We start from the raw sequence: 18,147 nt of genomic DNA, 5'->3' as shown, positions 1-18,147 counted from the left end.
TTTTAATTAAACGTTTCAGCAAAGTCAAAGCAGTAAGACCAGCCCACAGTGGTCGGGTTGCTGCGGCCGCTTCCTGTTCCGTCCTGCAGGCGTCGCTGCAGCGCCGTTCTCTCGCCATTTCCTGCCTGCCTCGAACACATCCTGCAGGCAGTGACATCACTGCATCCTGCTGACCTCATCACATCCTGCTTTTACATCAGCAGACCCACACAGACCCTGAACCGGGCACAACCAGCTCCAGTACCAGCAGCTGTGGGTCAGGGCTGCTGGAAGTTTCCATCCACTTTTACTCTTTTAAAAGATTATTAGGATTTTAAATAAAGAAGGAACAAATACCAAATCAATAAAAAGTAAAAACTTAGCATGAACGAATCAAACATCTTTACCCGTACAATCCAACTCAGGGTCATGGGGGTGGAGCCTATCCCAGCTGTAAGTGGGTCAGAGGCGGGGTCAGAACCCGGAGAACCCGGAGAACCCGGAGAACCCGGAGAACCTGCAGCCTCCACACAGACAGAACCGGCCGGGATTAGAACCAGGAACCCTCTGCTCACCACCGGCTGGATCAAACTTAATAAACTCATTTAGAAATTTAACTTAAACCCCATTACTTCCTCTGGCTCGGTTTGCTTCATGTCTGGAGGTCAAAGGTCAGCAGTTTGTTTCCGCTGTGATGAAAATAAAAAGAGGAAGCAGCCTTTTCTTCTTCGTGCTTCCTGTGTGGACGCTGCAGGAAACGGCCGACCTCTGAGCATCTCGGATGAGGAACCGGCTGATCTGCTCCTCATTATCGGCCGGAGTCCAACCCGACCAGAACCGGAGACTCAGACATGCCGTGGTGAGTTCAGGGACCACTCTGAGTGTGGGTCATCAGTGGCTCAACATCTCTGAGAGAAACAAAAGCTTCGTTTCCTGCTAAAATGAAAAGAACAAAAGAAACTCTGTTTCCGTTTGACTAAACCGACTAAATCTCCTTCATCTTTTCTGCATCCGTTCTGTTCCTGACTTTCACTGAAAGCCCCGGATGTTTCCCTACCTGTCGGACTCAGGAACTGATTCTGCTGGTTACTCAGAGGCTTTTATCTGCTTCAGAACCAAACCGGGCTCAAACCAGCAGCTCTGCCTCATCTCGGTGACTCTTTAAAGGCCAAAGAGTCCCGACCCAGAGTTTGGTCTAATGAGGTTCTGTCTGACCCACAGACGGGACCCGGGTCCAGTTGGGGGTGTTTTCCTACTAAATCTTACCTGTGAGCTGGGTGGAGCAGGTGGAGGCTCAGGCGGTGCTCCTGGACTCTCTCTTCCTCCAACCAGAGACTCCAGGTCCAGGTTCAGGTCCTGGATGGACTCGTAGATGTGGTTTGAGTCTTCCTCTCTCAGGGAATCCTCCTCCTCCACGCTCATCTCCTCCTCCGCCACCTCCTCCTCCTCCTCCTCCTCCGGCTGTATCGGCCGCTCTTGGTTGTCATGGCGACCCTCGGGCGATAAGGAGGCGTTGTGGAGGCTGTGCGGGGGCACCACCGGCATCTCCACCGGGATGGGCTGGGTCTGGGGCCGGGCTGTGGACTGGGGGTCTGCTGGACTGAAGCTGGGAACCCGGGGTTTCCCAGAGTCCTGGTGGTCCTCCAGCAGCCCCGGCAGGAGGGGCTGCTTTTTGCTGTCAGCCATGTTTGTAGTCCTGCGGGTTCCTGCGGACCCGGTCTCTGCCGCTCCAGCAGGAGGGTTGCTGGGGTGCCTCGAGGACGGTGCCGCCACAGCTGTCATGTCTTGTAAGTCCAGCGGGACTCCGAATGTGGACATGCGGTTTTCGTTCTTGAGGTACCTGGTAGAAGCATCGGATCTGAGGCGGATTGTCACCTCATCGCCTTTGGTTCTGGTCCCACTGGGCTCCTCCAGAGGCTTTGGAACCGGCACTGGGACCGGAACAGGAACGGGCACTGGGGTCACCACAGGATGCAGCACCGGTTCAGGACTGGGTGGATCGGTGAAGTCCAGAGGTGAGGGGAAGTCCGCCGGCAGCTCCTTGACGTACTTGGCCGGGATGTAGAAGGGCTTGGAGCTGCGGTCGTTCCGGACCTGCCACCAGTGGTCGTTGGTCTTAGCCAGCAGGACATAGCGCTCGTTGGGTTTGATGGAGACCAGGTCCCCATCCCGACCCTCGTACTTGTACTCGAACTCCACCAGGACCAGACCCAGACCTGGAAGGACAGGTCCAGATGTTATTACAAAGACAGCTGAACACAAACTCAGATCAGGTCTTACAGAGGTTAAAGCATCACAGTGAAACCGGGTCAGAACCAACAGCACAGCAGGTCGTTCTGTGCAGCTTCTTCTTTAAAAGGTGGTGGTTTTATTTGTTTGGTTCTGTTCAGCTTCTTCTTTAAAGGTGGTTTTATTTGTTTGGTTCTGTTCAGCTTCTTCTTTAAAGGTGGTTTTATTTGTTTGGTTCTGTTCAGCTTCTTCTTTAAAGGTGGTTTTATTTGTTTGGTTCTGTTCAGCTTCTTCTTTAAAGGTGGTTTTATTTGTTTGGTTCTGTTCAGCTTCTTCTTTAAAAGTGGTGGTTTTATTTGTTTGGTTCTGTTCAGCTTCTACTTTAAAGGTGGTGGTTTTATTTGTTTGGTTCTGTGCAGCTTCTTCTTTAAAGGTGGTTTTATTTGTTTGGTTCTTTATTTGTTTGGTTCTGTTCTGTGCAGCTTCTTCTTTAAAGGTGGTTTTATTTGTTTGGTTCTGTTCTGTGCAGCTTCTACTTTAAAGGTGGTGGTTTTATTTGTTTGGTTCTGTGCAGCTTCTTCTTTAAAGGTGGTGGTTTTATTTGTTTGGTTCTGTTCAGCTTCTACTTTAAAGGTGGTGGTTTTATTTGTTTGGTTCTGTGCAGCTTCTTCTTTAAAGGTGGTGGTTTTATTTGTTTGGTTCTGTTCTGTGCAGCTTCTACTTTAAAGGTGGTGGTTTTATTTGTTTGGTTCTGTGCAGCTTCTTCTTTAAAGGTGGTGGTTTTATTTGTTTGGTTCTGTTCAGCTTCTACTTTAAAGGTGGTGGTTTTATTTGTTTGGTTCTGTTCTGTGCAGCTTCTACTTTAAAGGTGGTGGTTTTATTTGTTTGGTTCTGTGCAGCTTCTTCTTTAAAGGTGGTGGTTTTATTTGTTTGGTTCTGTTCAGCTTCTACTTTAAAGGTGGTGGTTTTATTTGTTTGGTTCTGTTCAGCTTCTACTTTAAAGGTGGTGGTTTTATTTGTTTGGTTCTGTTCTGTGCAGCTTCTACTTTAAAGGTGGTGGTTTTATTTGTTTGGTTCTGTTCAGCTTCTTCTTTAAAGGTGGTGGTTTTATTTGTTTGGTTCTGTTCTGTGCAGCTTCTACTTTAAAGGTGGTGGTTTTATTTGTTTGGTTCTGTTCTGACATCATTAAGGTGGATCCTCGGCCTCAGAAAGCAGATGTTTCCAGATGTTTAGCAGCACTCTGAGCCGACTCCAGACCAGTTCAACAACAGAACTCACCTCTGCTGAGCAGCGAGGAGGAGGTCGCTGCCATTATGACGACTCCGAGCTCCACAGGCCCCGCCCCTCAGGTAAATCTCTCTGAAGGTGAGGGGTCAAAGGTCAGCCCTGATCCTGCGTCCTGAAAGAAAGAAAAACACAAATAACTGAGCTCCTCTTTATCCAGGCAGCACACGTCCAAACTTCTGTTTGTGTTGATTTGGATCTCCTCTTTAATCTGGAACCTTTGTTCCGTTTGTGTCTCTTTCAGAACAGGTTCTGTCTGTGGTTCTGGTGCCTTTATGTTCACGTTTCCCCTCTCTCTGACACCTTTGGGCCTAATCTGGCCCCATTTTGCTCCTTAGAGCACTGAAGTGCAGATGTTGGGCTGTTTAGAGTGTTTTTGCACCTCTTTGGTTTTGCTGTGATTTGTTTGGACCGGACCCAGCGAGGCTCTCAGGCAGGAACCTTTCAGCCCACATGATCATTTCTCTGACTTCACACAGCAACAACACTTGATCTTTTCCTCTGAATTCAAACGGGAACAAACTCTGAATGCGAGGAATCAAAGCAGACGCCTGAAAAGAAGCAAATTCCTTGGATAACGACAGCTGCTGGCACACAGAAACCATCAGGAACGACACGAGTTTGTCTGCGTCTTCATGTCAGAACAAGTCCGACCGGCCTGAACACAACACGCTTCAGCGCTTCATGCCTTCAGAAACACGCAGCTCTTCTTCAGTTCTGCAGCAAAGTGTTTCCGTGACGACGTTTCAGGACTTCATACGTAGAGATAAAAGTCTTCCACCTGAGAGAGTGATGATAAGCCCTCACAGAGGTGGAAGAAAAGAGGTATTTACAGTTCTGATCAGCCTCACTTCTTTACTTGTTTCCATGGAAACGGCTGCAGTGTTTCACTGAAACATGATCAAACCGAAATTAGGCAGAAACTGTTCAAATGTTTAGTTTCAGGGAAAAAACGTGCCCCAAATTATTTGAAGATGAACCAGGTGTGAAGTCTCTGGACAGAACCAGAACCCACCCCAGAATCAGCCATTTCACATCGTTTCACACAAACAATCTCTTCACGCCTCAGGTTTCTAGTTTCCCGTCACCTTGTGGGACTCTGTTATTAAACGCTGCCCAGGGCTGATGTGTCAGGTGGTTCTGAGCCACCAAAGCTTGAGTCCTGCATGAAGCTTTTCTTCTTCTCTTGTTTTCACTCAGAGTGACCCTGAATACAGCCAGAATACAGCCAGAAAATACCCTGAATACAGCTGGAATACAGCCAGAAAACAGCCTGAATACAGCTGGAATACAGTCAGAATACAGCTGGAATACAGCCAGAAAACACCCTGAATACAGCTGGAATACAGCCAGAAAACAGCCTGAATACAGCTGGAATACAGCCAGAAAACACCCTGAATACAGTCGGAATACAGCTGGAATACAGCTGGAATACAGCCTGAATACAGCCGGAATACAGCCTGAATACAGCCGGAAAATACCCTGAATACAGCTGGAATACAGCCTGAATACAGCCTGAATACAGCCGGAATACAGCCTGAATACAGCCTGAATACAGTCAGAATACAGCTGGAATACAGCCTGAAAACACCCTGAATACAGTCTGAATACAGCTGGAAAACAGCCTGAAAACAGCCTGAAAACAGCCTGAATACAGCCTGAATACAGCCTGAATACAGCCTGAATACAGCTGGAATACAGCTGGAATACAGCCTGAATACAGCCTGAATACAGCCTGAATACAGCCTGAATACAGCCTGAATACAGCCTGAATACAGCCTGAATACAGCCGGAATACAGCCGGAATACAGCTGGAATACAGCCGGAATACAGCTGGAATACAGCCTGAATACAGCCTGAATACAGCCTGAATACAGCCTGAATACAGCTGGAATACAGTCAGAATACAGCCTGAATACAGCCTGAATACAGCCTGAATACAGCCGGAATACAGCCGGAATACAGCTGGAATACAGCCTGAATACAGCCTGAATACAGCCTGAATACAGCCTGAATACAGCTGGAATACAGTCAGAATACAGCCTGAATACAGCCTGAATACAGTCAGAATACAGCTGGAATACAGCCTGAAAACACCCTGAATACAGCCTGAATACAGCCTGAATACAGCCTGAATACAGCCTGAATACAGCCGGAATACAGCCGGAATACAGCTGGAATACAGCCGGAATACAGCTGGAATACAGCCTGAATACAGCCTGAATACAGCCTGAATACAGCCTGAATACAGCTGGAATACAGTCAGAATACAGCCTGAATACAGCCTGAATACAGCCTGAATACAGCCGGAATACAGCCGGAATACAGCTGGAATACAGCCTGAATACAGCCTGAATACAGCCTGAATACAGCCTGAATACAGCTGGAATACAGTCAGAATACAGCCTGAATACAGCCTGAATACAGCCTGAATACAGCCAGAATACAGCCTGAATACAGCCGGAATACAGCCAGAATACAGCAAGAATACAGCCAGAATACAGCCAGAATACAGCCGGAATACAGACAGAATACAGCCAGAATACAGCCGGAATACAGCTGGAATACAGCCTGAATACAGTCTGAATACAGCTGGAATACAGTCAGAATACAGCCTGAATACAGTCAGAAAACAGCCTGAATACAGCTGGAATACAGCCAGAATACAGTCAGAAAACAGCCTGAATACAGCTGGAATACAGCCAGAATACAGCCAGAATACAGCCAGAATACAGCCAGAATACAGCCGGAATACAGCTGGAATACAGCCTGAATACAGTCTGAATACAGCTGGAATACAGTCAGAATACAGCCTGAATACAGTCAGAAAACAGCCTGAATACAGCTGGAATACAGCCAGAATACAGCCAGAATACAGCCGGAATACAGCCAGAATACAGCCAGAATACAGCCGGAATACAGCTGGAATACAGCCTGAATACAGCCTGAATACAGCCAGAATACAGCCAGAATACAGCCAGAATACAGCCAGAATACAGCCGGAATACAGCTGGAATACAGCCTGAATACAGCCTGAATACAGCTGGAATACAGCCGGAATACAGCCAGAATACAGCCGGAATACAGCTGGAAAACAGCTGGAAAACAGCCTGAATACAGCCTGAATACAGCTGGAATACAGCCTGAAAACACCCTGAATACAGTCTGAATACAGCTGGAAAACAGCCTGAAAACAGCCTGAAAACAGCCTGAATACAGTCAGAATACAGCTGGAATACAGCTGGAATACAGCCTGAATACAGCCTGAATACAGCTGGAATACAGCTGGAATACAGCTGGAATACAGCCTGAATACAGCCTGAATACAGCTGGAATACAGCTGGAATACAGCCTGAATACAGCTGGAATACAGCCTGAATACAGCCTGAATACAGCCTGAATACAGCCGGAATACAGCCGGAATACAGCTGGAATACAGTCAGAATACAGCCTGAATACAGTCAGAAAACAGCCTGAATACAGCCTGAATACAGCTGGAATACAGCCAGAATACAGCCAGAATACAGCCAGAATACAGCCGGAATACAGCCTGAATACAGCCTGAATACAGCCTGAATACAGCCTGAATACAGCCGGAATACAGCTGGAATACAGCCTGAATACAGCCTGAATACAGCCGGAATACAGCTGGAATACAGTCAGAATACAGCCTGAATACAGTCAGAAAACAGCCTGAATACAGCCGGAATACAGTCAGAATACAGCCTGAATACAGTCAGAAAACAGCCTGAATACAGCCTGAATACAGCTGGAATACAGCCAGAATACAGCCAGAATACAGCCGGAATACAGCTGGAATACAGCCTGAATACAGTCAGAAAACAGCCTGAATACAGCCTGAATACAGCCTGAATACAGCCTGAATACAGCTGGAATACAGCCTGAATACACCCTGAATACAGCCTGAATACAGCTGGAATACAGCTGGAATACAGCTGGAATACAGCCTGAATACAGCCTGAATACAGTCAGAAAACAGCCTGAATACAGCCTGAATACAGCTGGAATACAGCCAGAATACAGCCAGAATACAGCCAGAATACAGCCAGAATACAGCCGGAATACAGCCTGAATACAGTCAGAAAACAGCCTGAATACAGCCTGAATACACCCTGAATACAGCCTGAATACAGCCTGAATACAGCTGGAATACAGCTGGAAAACAGCCTGAATACACCCTGAATACACCCTGAAGACAGCCTGAATACAGCTGGAATACAGCCAGAATACAGCCTGAATACAGCTGGAATACAGCCTGAATACAGCCTGAATACAGCCTGAATACAGCTGGAAAACAGCCTGAAAACACCCTGAATACAGCCTGAATACAGCCTGAATACAGCCTGAATACAGCCGGAATACAGCTGGAATACAGCCTGAATACAGCCGGAATGCAACCCTGTGGTCGTGCTCAGTCTGATGGTTCTGGTCCGTCCTGATCACATCAGACTGGAACCCCTCAGAATGAAGTTGATGGGAGGCTGTTACACACACAGCTTTCCTGCCCGGCAGCCTCTGAGCCAGGCACAGAACAATGGCAGGAGGCTGATCTCAGGCCGGTTCTGTTTACAGAGGGAAGCGTCGGCTCTTCCTGTCTGCTGTAAGCCCCGCCCACATCGCTGCAGACCCCACCCCTTCATGACATCACACACTGGTGTGTGTGTGCTTCCTGCCTTTGTGGACGAACAATAGTGTGGCCTGTGTGGATGCGTTCAGAGCCGAGTGTTCCCCAAAAATCCCCGATAACAGATCAATAACTGAGGCTCAGTGCAGACACGTCTCATTCAGCTCTGGTTCCCTTTCTGCCCCTTTCCTGATCCTCTGACCTCAGGTGAGTCAGAGCTGATGCACCTGGATCTCAGATCTCTTCTCCAGAACAAACTGTGACAGCCTCCCCACCTCCCCCTCCATCCTCTCCTCCTTCAGCAGCTCATCCTCAGCCTGCAGAGGGTGGAGGATGTTTTAGCTTCAGAAGCAGCTTCACATGACTGGTCTATTTATTTCATACTTCTTCCTCAGTTTCAGCTCTTCTTTCCTCATTTTTTCCTGCAAAACTCTTTTTAAACAGAAGCTGAATCCTCTAAGGAATCCTGTCTCTGTACCGGTGGTTTCCTGTTTATCCTTTTGTTCTGAGAGCTCGGTAACCATCACCTCCTCCGGCTCAGTAACCATCACCTCCTCCAGCTCGGTAACCATCACCTCCTCCAGTAACCTGGAACTGGAGCTGAAGACGGAACCCAAAGAGCTGGAGATGGAACCCAAAGAGCTGGAGATGGAACCCAAAGAGCTGGAGATGGAACCCAAAGAGCTGGAGATGGAACCCAAAGAGCTGGAGACGGAACCAAAGAGCTGCAGACGGAACCAAAGAACTGCAGACGGAACCAAAGAGCTGGAGACGGAACCAAAGAGCTGGAGACGGAACCAAAGAGCTGGAGACGGAACCAAAGAACTGCAGACGGAACCAAAGAGCTGGAGACGGAACCCAAAGAGCTGGAGACAGAACCCAAAGAGCTGGAGATGGAACCCAAAGAGCTGGAGATGGAACCCAAAGAGCTGGAGATGGAACCCAAAGAGCTGGAGATGGAACCCAAAGAGCTGGAGACGGAACCAAAGAGCTGCAGACGGAACCAAAGAACTGCAGACGGAACCAAAGAGCTGCAGACGGAACCAAAGAACTGCAGACGGAACCAAAGAGCTGGAGACGGAACCAAAGAGCTGGAGACGGAACCAAAGAGCTGGAGACGGAACCAAAGAACTGCAGACGGAACCAAAGAGCTGGAGACGGAACCCAAAGAGCTGGAGACAGAACCCAAAGAGCTGGAGACGGAACCAAAGAGCTGGAGACGGAACCAAAGAGCTGGAGACGGAACCCAAAGAGCTGGAGACGGAACCAAAGAGCTGGAGACGGAACCAAAGAGCTGGAGACAGAACCAAAAGAGCTGGAGACAGAACCCAAAGAGCTGGAGATGGAACCCAAAGAGCTGGAGATGGAACCCAAAGAGCTGGAGATGGAACCAAAGAACTGCAGACGGAACCAAAGAGCTGGAGACGGAACCAAAGAGCTGGAGACGGAACCAAAGAGCTGGAGACGGAACCAAAGAACTGCAGACGGAACCAAAGAGCTGGAGACGGAACCAAAGAGCTGGAGACGGAACCAAAGAGCTGGAGACGGAACCAAAGAGCTGGAGACAGAACCAAAAGAGCTGGAGACAGAACCCAAAGAGCTGGAGACGGAACCAAAGAGCTGGAGACGGAACCCAAAGAGCTGGAGACGGAACCAAAGAGCTGCAGACGGAACCAAAGAACTGCAGACGGAACCAAAGAGCTGGAGACGGAACCAAAGAGCTGGAGACGGAACCAAAGAGCTGGAGACGGAACCAAAGAGCTGGAGACGGAACCCAAAGAGCTGGAGACGGAACCAAAGAGCTGCAGACGGAACCAAAGAACTGCAGACGGAACCAAAGAGCTGGAGACGGAACCAAAGAGCTGGAGACGGAACCCAAAGAGCTGGAGACGGAACCAAAGAGCTGCAGACGGAACCAAAGAACTGCAGACGGAACCAAAGAGCTGGAGACGGAACCAAAGAGCTGGAGACGGAACCAAAGAGCTGGAGACGGAACCAAAGAACTGCAGACGGAACCAAAGAGCTGGAGACGGAACCAAAGAGCTGGAGACGGAACCAAAGAGCTGGAGACAGAACCAAAAGAGCTGGAGACAGAACCCAAAGAGCTGGAGACGGAACCAAAGAGCTGGAGACGGAACCCAAAGAGCTGGAGACGGAACCAAAGAGCTGCAGACGGAACCAAAGAACTGCAGACAGAACCAAAGAGCTGGAGACAGAACCAAAGAGCTGGAGACGGAACCAAAGAGCTGGAGACGGAACCAAAGAGCTGGAGACGGAACCCAAAGAGCTGGAGACGGAACCAAAGAGCTGGAGACGGAACCAAAGAGCTGGAGACGGAACCAAAGAGCTGGAGACGGAACCCAAAGAGCTGGAGACGGAACCAAAGAGCTGCAGACGGAACCAAAGAACTGCAGACGGAACCAAAGAGCTGGAGACGGAACCAAAGAGCTGAAGACAGACCCAAAGAGCTGGAGACGGAACCCAAAGAGCTGGATCCAGAACCAGAGAGCTGGAGATGGAACCAAAGAGCTGCAGACGGAACCAAAGAGCTGGAGACGGAACCAAAGAGCTGGAGACGGAACCAAAGAGCTGGAGACGGAACCCAAAGAGCTGGAGACGGAACCAAAGAGCTGGAGACGGAACCAAAGAGCTGCAGACGGAACCAAAGAGCTGGAGACGGAACCAAAGAGCTGGAGACGGAACCAAAGAGCTGCAGACGGAACCAAAGAGCTGCAGACGGAACCCAAAGAGCTGGAGAAGGAACCCAAAGAGCTGGAGAGTTACTGAAGCATCTGAAAACAGACAGTCCGATGGTGGGTCCAACACGGTCCAGCATCATCCAGAACCGGCTCGGTTGCAGGTTTGAACCATTTAAACAGGAAGAGAAAGCAGAGCCCTGTTGGTTCATTCTGTCAGAGGCTTTTTGTGAATTTATCTGGATCAGCAGTTTGGTTCTGATGAGAAGAAGCAGGAGTTGTGTTCACAGAGGAGAGGAACAAACTCTGATGTTCAGAGGAGGATGTCTGGAAAAAGCTTGAATGTTTTCCTGAACACAATCTCTCATTTACCTCTTTGTGCTTTTAGGAAATCTTTTACCCTTTAGAACCTGAACAGGCTGGGCCAAAGTTCTGCTGCACAAAGCAGGAGGCTCTCAGTCGGACTCTGGGGCTGTTCTGAGGCTCTGAAGCAGGAAAATGGCCTCGGAGGTGCTGAAGCTCATAGAAACTTCAACCTTTGTCGTCATGAGAAACACGTCTCATACGAACACGTGACGTTTAACTCCTGCTTGTACAGTTTGTTCTGAACTGAAGGGTCACTGCTGTTTAAACGCAGCACAAACACACCTGAGCAGGTGAGCTTCAGGTGAGCTTCAGGTGTGTCTGAGGCTCCGATGTGTTGGAATGCAGCCGCCCCTCCCCCCCTTCCCTTTCTGCTTCTCTCTGTTTGTCTGTCGCTCAACCACTCCCACTCTGCCAGGCTGGTATGTGACACTCCCGCACGCACGCACGCGCGCGCGCGCGCACGCACGCGCGCACAAAATAAACTCAGCCGTCAATCATCAAGCCGAGCTCGAGGGTTTGTGGCTTGGCCACCGACCAATCAGAGCAGAGGAAAGAAAACATGAAGAGATCCCCGCTGACACTGTGTCATGTGACATCATGAGCCCAGCAGCCAATCGGAGCAGAGTACATCTGAAGTGCGTTCAACCTTCACCCTGCGGGTGAGCGTGGGTGTGGTCACGCTCAGTCTCACAAACAGCAGCACAGAAATAACTGAGCTCAGGTCATAAATCAACAGCTGAGTTTCCCCAGAACATGTGACGCCAGTCTGGATCCACCAAGGCTCCTCAAACTGCCTCATGTGGGGGCCTCCTGGAACCTCTTTAAGGACCTCTAACTGTCTGGATCCACCAAGGCTCCTTAAACTGCCTCATGTGGGGGCCTCCAGGAACCTCTTTAAGGACCTCTAACTGTCTGGATCCACCAAGGCTCCTCAAACTGCCTCATGTGGGGGCCTCCTGGAACCTCTTTAAGGACCTCTAACTGTCTGGATCCACCAAGGCTCCTCAAACTGCCTCATGTGGGGGCCTCCTGGAACCTCTTTAAGGACCTCCAACTGTCTGGATCCACCAAGGCTCCTCAAACTGCCTCATGTGGGGGCCTCCTGGAACCTCTTTAAGGACCTCTAACTGTCTGGATCCACCAAGGCTCCTCAAACTGCCTCATGTGGGGGCCTCCTGGAACCTCTTTAAGGACCTCTAACTGTCTGGATCCACCAAGGCTCCTCAAACTGCCTCATGTGGGGGCCTCCTGGAACCTCTTTAAGGACCTCTAACTGTCTGGATCCACCAAGGCTCCTCAAACTGCCTCATGTGGGGGCCTCCAGGAGCCTCTTTAAGGACCTCTAACTGTCTGGATCCACCAAGGCTCCTCAAACTGCCTCATGTGGGGGCCTCCTGGAACCTCTTTAAGGACCTCTAACTGTCTGGATCCACCAAGGCTCCTCAAACTGCCTCATGTGGGGGCCTCCAGGAACCTCTTTAAGGACCTCTAACTGTCTGGATCCACCAAGGCTCCTCAAACTGCCTCATGTGGGGGCCTCCTGGAACCTCTTTAAGGACCTCCAACTGTCTGGATCCACCAAGGCTCCTTAAACTGCCTCATGTGGGGGCCTCCAGGAACCTCTTTAAGGACCTCTAACTGTCTGGATCCACCAAGGCTCCTCAAACTGCCTCATGTGGGGGCCTCCAGGAACCTCTTTAAGGACCTCTAACTGTCTGGATCCACAAAGGCTCCTTAAACTGCCTCATGTGGGGGCCTCCTGGAACCTCTTTAAGGACCTCTAACTGTCTGGATCCACCAAGGCTCCTCAAACTGCCTCATGTGGGGGCCTCCAGGAACCTCTTTAAGGACCTCTAACTGTCTGGATCCACCAAGGCTCCTCAAACTGCCTCATGTGGGGGCCTCCAGGAACCTCTTTAAGGACCTCTAACTGTCTGGATCCACCAAGGCTCCTCAAACTGCCTCATGTGGGGGCCTCCTGGAACCTCTTTAAGGACCTCTAACTGTCTGGATCCACCAAGGCTCCTCAAACTGCCTCATGTGGGGGCCTCCTGGAACCTCTTTAAGGACCTCTAACTGTCTGGATCCACCAAGGCTCCTCAAACTGCCTCATGTGGGGGCCTCCAGGAACCTCTTTAAGGACCTCCAACTGTCTGGATCCACCAAGGCTCCTTAAACTGCCTCATGTGGGGGCCTCCTGGAACCTCTTTAAGGACCTCCAACTGTCTGGATCCACCAAGGCTCCTCAAACTGCCTCATGTGGGGGCCTCCTGGAACCTCTTTAAGGACCTCTAACTGTCTGGATCCACCAAGGCTCCTTAAACTGCCTCATGTGGGGGCCTCCTGGAACCTCTTTAAGGACCTCCAACTGTCTGGATCCACCAAGGCTCCTCAAACTGCCTCATGTGGGGGCCTCCTGGAACCTCTTTAAGGACCTCTAACTGTCTGGATCCACCAAGGCTCCTTAAACTGCCTCATGTGGGGGCCTCCTGGAACCTCTTTAAGGACCTCTAACTGTCTGGATCCACCAAGGCTCCTCAAACTGCCTCATGTGGGGGCCTCCTGGAACCTCTTTAAGGACCTCTAACTGTCTGGATCCACCAAGGCTCCTCAAACTGCCTCATGTGGGGGCCTCCAGGAACCTCTTTAAGGACCTCCAACTGTCTGGATCCACCAAGGCTCCTTAAACTGCCTCATGTGGGGGCCTCCTGGAACCTCTTTAAGGACCTCTAACTGTCTGGATCCACCAAGGCTCCTCAAACTGCCTCATGTGGGGGCCTCCTGGAACCTCTTTAAGGACCTCTAACTGTCTGGATCCACCAAGGCTCCTTAAACTGCCTCATGTGGGGGCCTCCTGGAACCTCTTTAAGGACCTCTAACTGTCTGGATCCACCAAGGCTCCTCAAACTGCCTCATGTGGGGGCCTCCAGGAACCTCTTTAAGGACCTCCAACTGTCTGGATCCACAAAGGCTCCTCAAACTGCCTCATGTGGGGGCCTCCAGGAACCTCTTTAAGGACCTCTAACTGTCTGGATCCACCAAGGCTCCTCAAACTGCCTCATGTGGGGCCTCCTGCCTGCTAGCTCATAGCTCATAGCTCTGTTAGCTCAGAGCTCTGTTAGCTCATAGCTGCTGTTAGCTCATAGCTGCTGTTAGCTCATAGCTCTGTTAGCTCATAGCTGCTGTTAGCTCATAGCTCTGTTAGCTCATAGCTGCTGTTAGCTCATAGCTCTGTTAGCTCATAGCTGCTGTTAGCTCATGGCTGCTGTTAGCTCATAGCTGCTGTTAGCTCATAGCTCTGTTAGCTCATGGCTGCTGTTAGCTCATGGCTGCTGTTAGCTCATAGCTGCTGTTAGCTCATAGCTCTGTTAGCTCATAGCTGCTGTTAGCTCATAGCTCTTTTAGCTCATAGCTCTTTTAGCTCATAGCTGCTGTTAGCTCATAGCTGCTGTTAGCTCATAGCTGCTGTTAGCTCATAGCTCTTTTAGCTCATAGCTGCTGTTAGCTCATAGCTGCTGTTAGCTCATAGCTCTTTTAGCTCATAGCTGCTGTTAGCTCATAGCTGCTGTTAGCTCATAGCTGCTGTTAGCTCATAGCTCTGTTAGCTCATAGCTCTGTTAGCTCATAGCTGCTGTTAGCTCATGGCTGCTGTCAGCTCATAGCTCTGTTAGCTCATGGCTGCTGTTAGCTCATAGCTGCTGTTAGCTCATAGCTCAGTTAGCTCATAGCTGCTGTTAGCTCATAGCTGCTGTTAGCTCATAGCTGCTGTTAGCTCATAGCTGCTGTGTTGTTGTTATTGGCGGCTATCGGTGAGTAGATGAACGTATTTTATGCCAGAAAAGGTTTAGGTTTTAAAAAAAACCTAATTTCTCCTTTAAGTTTCAGTCCAACCTGCCCAGGCAACAGTACCATGTGTCCATGACTGTCATCGCCCTGATTGGGTCCGCCGCAGAACCTTTAGAACATGCTGAAGCTCCTCCGATCCCAACACCTGCTGACGAACCACTAAAATCTGTTCTTTAATACGTTTTTAAGTAATCTTCTAAGTAGTCTTCTCTACAGACTCCTCCAAGACTCCAGAACTCTTCGAGGGTCCCAGCGAACTGCTTAAAAACCTCCATAACTTTGCTCAGATCTGGAAGACCTGCTCAGCTTTTTAAATGGCCTCCTCTGTAAAACCTCCCAAATATCCCCCACACCTCCAAAGGGAGCTCAACAAGCTATTGGGTGGTTGCAAACCCTGGTCAAGCACCTTGAATAGCACCTCACCTTTTACATTTACAGCTGCCTTCTCTTCTCAATGACCCCAAAAGCCTGATTAAGGACGTCTGAAAACTCAAAGAAGAACCTAAGAACTGCTGAAACAGGCCTACGGTCATCAGGGGTCCAGCAGAGAACGGCTGGCTGTTGGCCGCAGGGCGTAGCGGCAGCTGGGTGGATGAGGACACCGCTGAGAACTCGTGATGCCATTCCTACGTCCCATGTTGGCTCTATAAAGCCAATGTGTGGTGATATGTGAGGTTTGTTTTCACCAGAAATGTGTCAAACGGTAAAAATCCAACTTCTGACGGAGAAGAAAAGACAAAACAGCAGTTTGAAGTCAGATTTAGTTTAGAGTCATGATTATAAAACACCAAAGAAAGCTCTGGCAGAACACTATCAGCTCACTTATTCTTCAGTTCACTGAACTTTGTAACTAACGACGAGAGATTTTATATCATATTATATCTTAATATCAAAGCAAAAGAGACTGAACTTCCCATTTTGGGGGAACAGTGACTGCAGCATCTGAAGCTGAGGTTTGGTGGAGATTCAGAGGCAGGAGGCTGCCATCGTCTCCCTGCATGAAGGAGCATCTAAAGCTTCTCCGGAGGTTCTGAAGTGGTTCTGATCTGGGGTGTCAGAGAGCCCGCTGCAGCGGTTCAGCGCTGAAGGAAGAAGCTGGCGTCCTTAAAACTCCTCATTCACGAAGTATTCTGCCAGCTGCTGCGGTGAAACTGAGCAGCCATTGATCCCAATGAGTTCAGGGTTCGTCAGCTGGCTGAATTATCGGGTCTGTAGCTCAGAAGGAAGCTCCAGAGTTACCCTGCGAGCTGCAGGTCCGGCAGAACCTCACAGCAGGAGTTTACTGTGCCTTTCTACTCTGTTTCGACCTGGTTTCTACCCCTGCCGTGAGCTCTTAATGTTCTGCTTTTGGAGCTGGTAGAACTCTGTTCTTTTGTAATATTCGTCCAGATCTGTGAGCTCCATATAGGCTCAGTCTGCAGGCTGAAAACAGGACACAGTGTTTTTCTCTGGGTTAAACACACCCGACCACACATACCAGCCACACACGCAAACACTTGCACACCAAACCCTGAGCTTCACTTAAAGTCAAGTCCAAAGGCCAAAATCCGTCCCCGTAATGTTGGTTTTACAAGTTCAACATAAACCGTGTTTACTTTTAGACTTTTTCTGTGAACGGTTTTAAATTCAAAGTCCAAAACCAGCCAGACAGAACTTACAAACACAGAAACTCACAACATGATCAAACAAAACACAAAACCAAAAGCATTTCCAGCTCCATCCATAGACAGACAGAGTTTGTTGTGTTCTACCTGCAGTTAAAGTCAGATCCAACCATCCTGCTGCAGTTTTTCTCCTCTCTTCTGTTCTTGAAGGGCTGACTCTGAATCACTCAAACAGGTTCCTGTCTCTCTGGCCCCACCTCCATCCAACCTGCCTGCCCAGGCTTGTCCTCCTCTTCCTCCTTCTCTTCCTCTCTGCCTGCCAGTACATCCTGCTCTGCAGAAAGGCCTCTGCAGCTCAGTCTCTGCAGCTCAGTGCCACCCCCTGGTGGCGGTCTGGAGGTGGTGCATCAGCCACAACGAAAGCAGAATAAAACAATCTGAGGATTATTTGAGTGGTTCAGTTTTAATATCTGTTGTCTTTAAATTTGATTGTATCAGCACACTTTATAAACTCCTTTACAGCAGTCTGCAGTGTGAACTGAGACAAATGAGTTCTGCAGTTCTGGAGTTAAATGCCTTCAGGACTCAGCTGCTCCACAGTCAGTGCAGCAGGAACAGTTCTGTACTGTTTCTTTGTGTTCTGGTCGGGTTCAGGTCTGACAGCAGACCGCAGAAAGTTTACCACAGAACCAGAATTTGTGTTCCCTGATCTATATTGTCTGAAAAGCAGCAGATTAAGAGCCTTAGAGGCTGTGCACCAAACCCAAGTGACCCACGGGTCACTCTTTCAGTCTTTGGGTAGGGTTAAGGTCACTCTTTCAGTCTTTGGGTAGGGTTGAGGTCACTCTTTCAGTATGTGGGTAGGGTTAAGGTCACTCTTTCAGTCTGTGGGTTAGGGTTACGGTCACTCTTTCAGTATGTGGGTAGGGTTAAGGTCACTCTTTCAGTCTGTGGGTTAGGGTTACGGTCACTCTTTCAGTCTGTGGGTAGGGTTAAGGTCACTCTTTCAATCTGTGGGTAGGGTTAAGGTCACTCTTTCAGGCTGTGGGTAGGGTTAAGGTCACTCTTTTAATCTGTGGGTAGAGTTAAGGTCACTCTTTCAAACTGTGGGTAGGGTTAAGGTCACTCTTTCAGTCTGTGGGTAGGGTTGAGGTCACTCTTTTAATCTGTGGGTAGAGTTAAGGTCACTCTTTCAGTCTGTGGGTAGGGTTAAGGTCACTCTTTCAATCTGTGGGTAGGGTTAAGGTCACTCTTTCAATCTGTGGGCAGGGTTAAGGTCACTCTTTCAGTCTGTGGGTAGGGTTAAGGTCACTCTTTCAGGCTGTGGGTAGGGTTAAGGTCACTCTTTCAATCTGTGGATAGGGTTAAGGTCACTCTTTCAGTCTGTGGGCAGGGTTAAGGTCACTCTTTCAGTCTGTGGGTAGGGTTAAGGTCATTCTTTCAGTCTGTGGGTAGGGTTAAGGTCACTCTTTCAATCTGTGGGTAGGGTTAAGGTCAC

At 49.3% G+C, this 18,147-nt stretch overlaps 1 protein-coding gene across 8 annotated transcripts in view; it reads right to left on the bottom strand.

Moving 5' to 3' along the window:
* The window catches only part of arhgap27l (Rho GTPase activating protein 27, like), a 55,610-nt gene extending 38,707 nt beyond the window's left edge, over window positions 1–16,903 (bottom strand). For 7 of the 8 annotated variants that reach the window (XM_072369678.1, XM_072369680.1, XM_072369684.1 and 4 more), the window contains exons 1-3: window positions 16,797–16,903; window positions 3,487–3,607; window positions 1,246–2,195 (exon numbers count right to left, since the gene is read on the bottom strand). In XM_072369678.1, the coding sequence (XP_072225779.1) occupies window positions 1,246–2,195; window positions 3,487–3,520 (984 nt within the window). In that variant the 5' untranslated portion in view covers window positions 3,521–3,607; window positions 16,797–16,903. Of the gene's footprint in view, window positions 1–1,245; window positions 2,196–3,486; window positions 3,608–15,468; window positions 16,474–16,796 lie in introns of those variants that run through there. The other variant, XM_072369679.1, reaches the window with a different exon arrangement.
* Between the last annotated feature and the right edge of the window lie 1,244 nt (window positions 16,904–18,147).

Source organism: Leuresthes tenuis, unplaced genomic scaffold, assembly GCF_036924035.1.
Source record: "Leuresthes tenuis unplaced genomic scaffold, fLeuTen1.0.hap1 SCAF_17, whole genome shotgun sequence".
NCBI lineage: Eukaryota > Metazoa > Chordata > Actinopteri > Atheriniformes > Atherinopsidae > Leuresthes > Leuresthes tenuis.
Note: the sequence above shows the minus strand (reverse complement) of the source record. Positions and strands in the feature narration are given on the sequence as shown.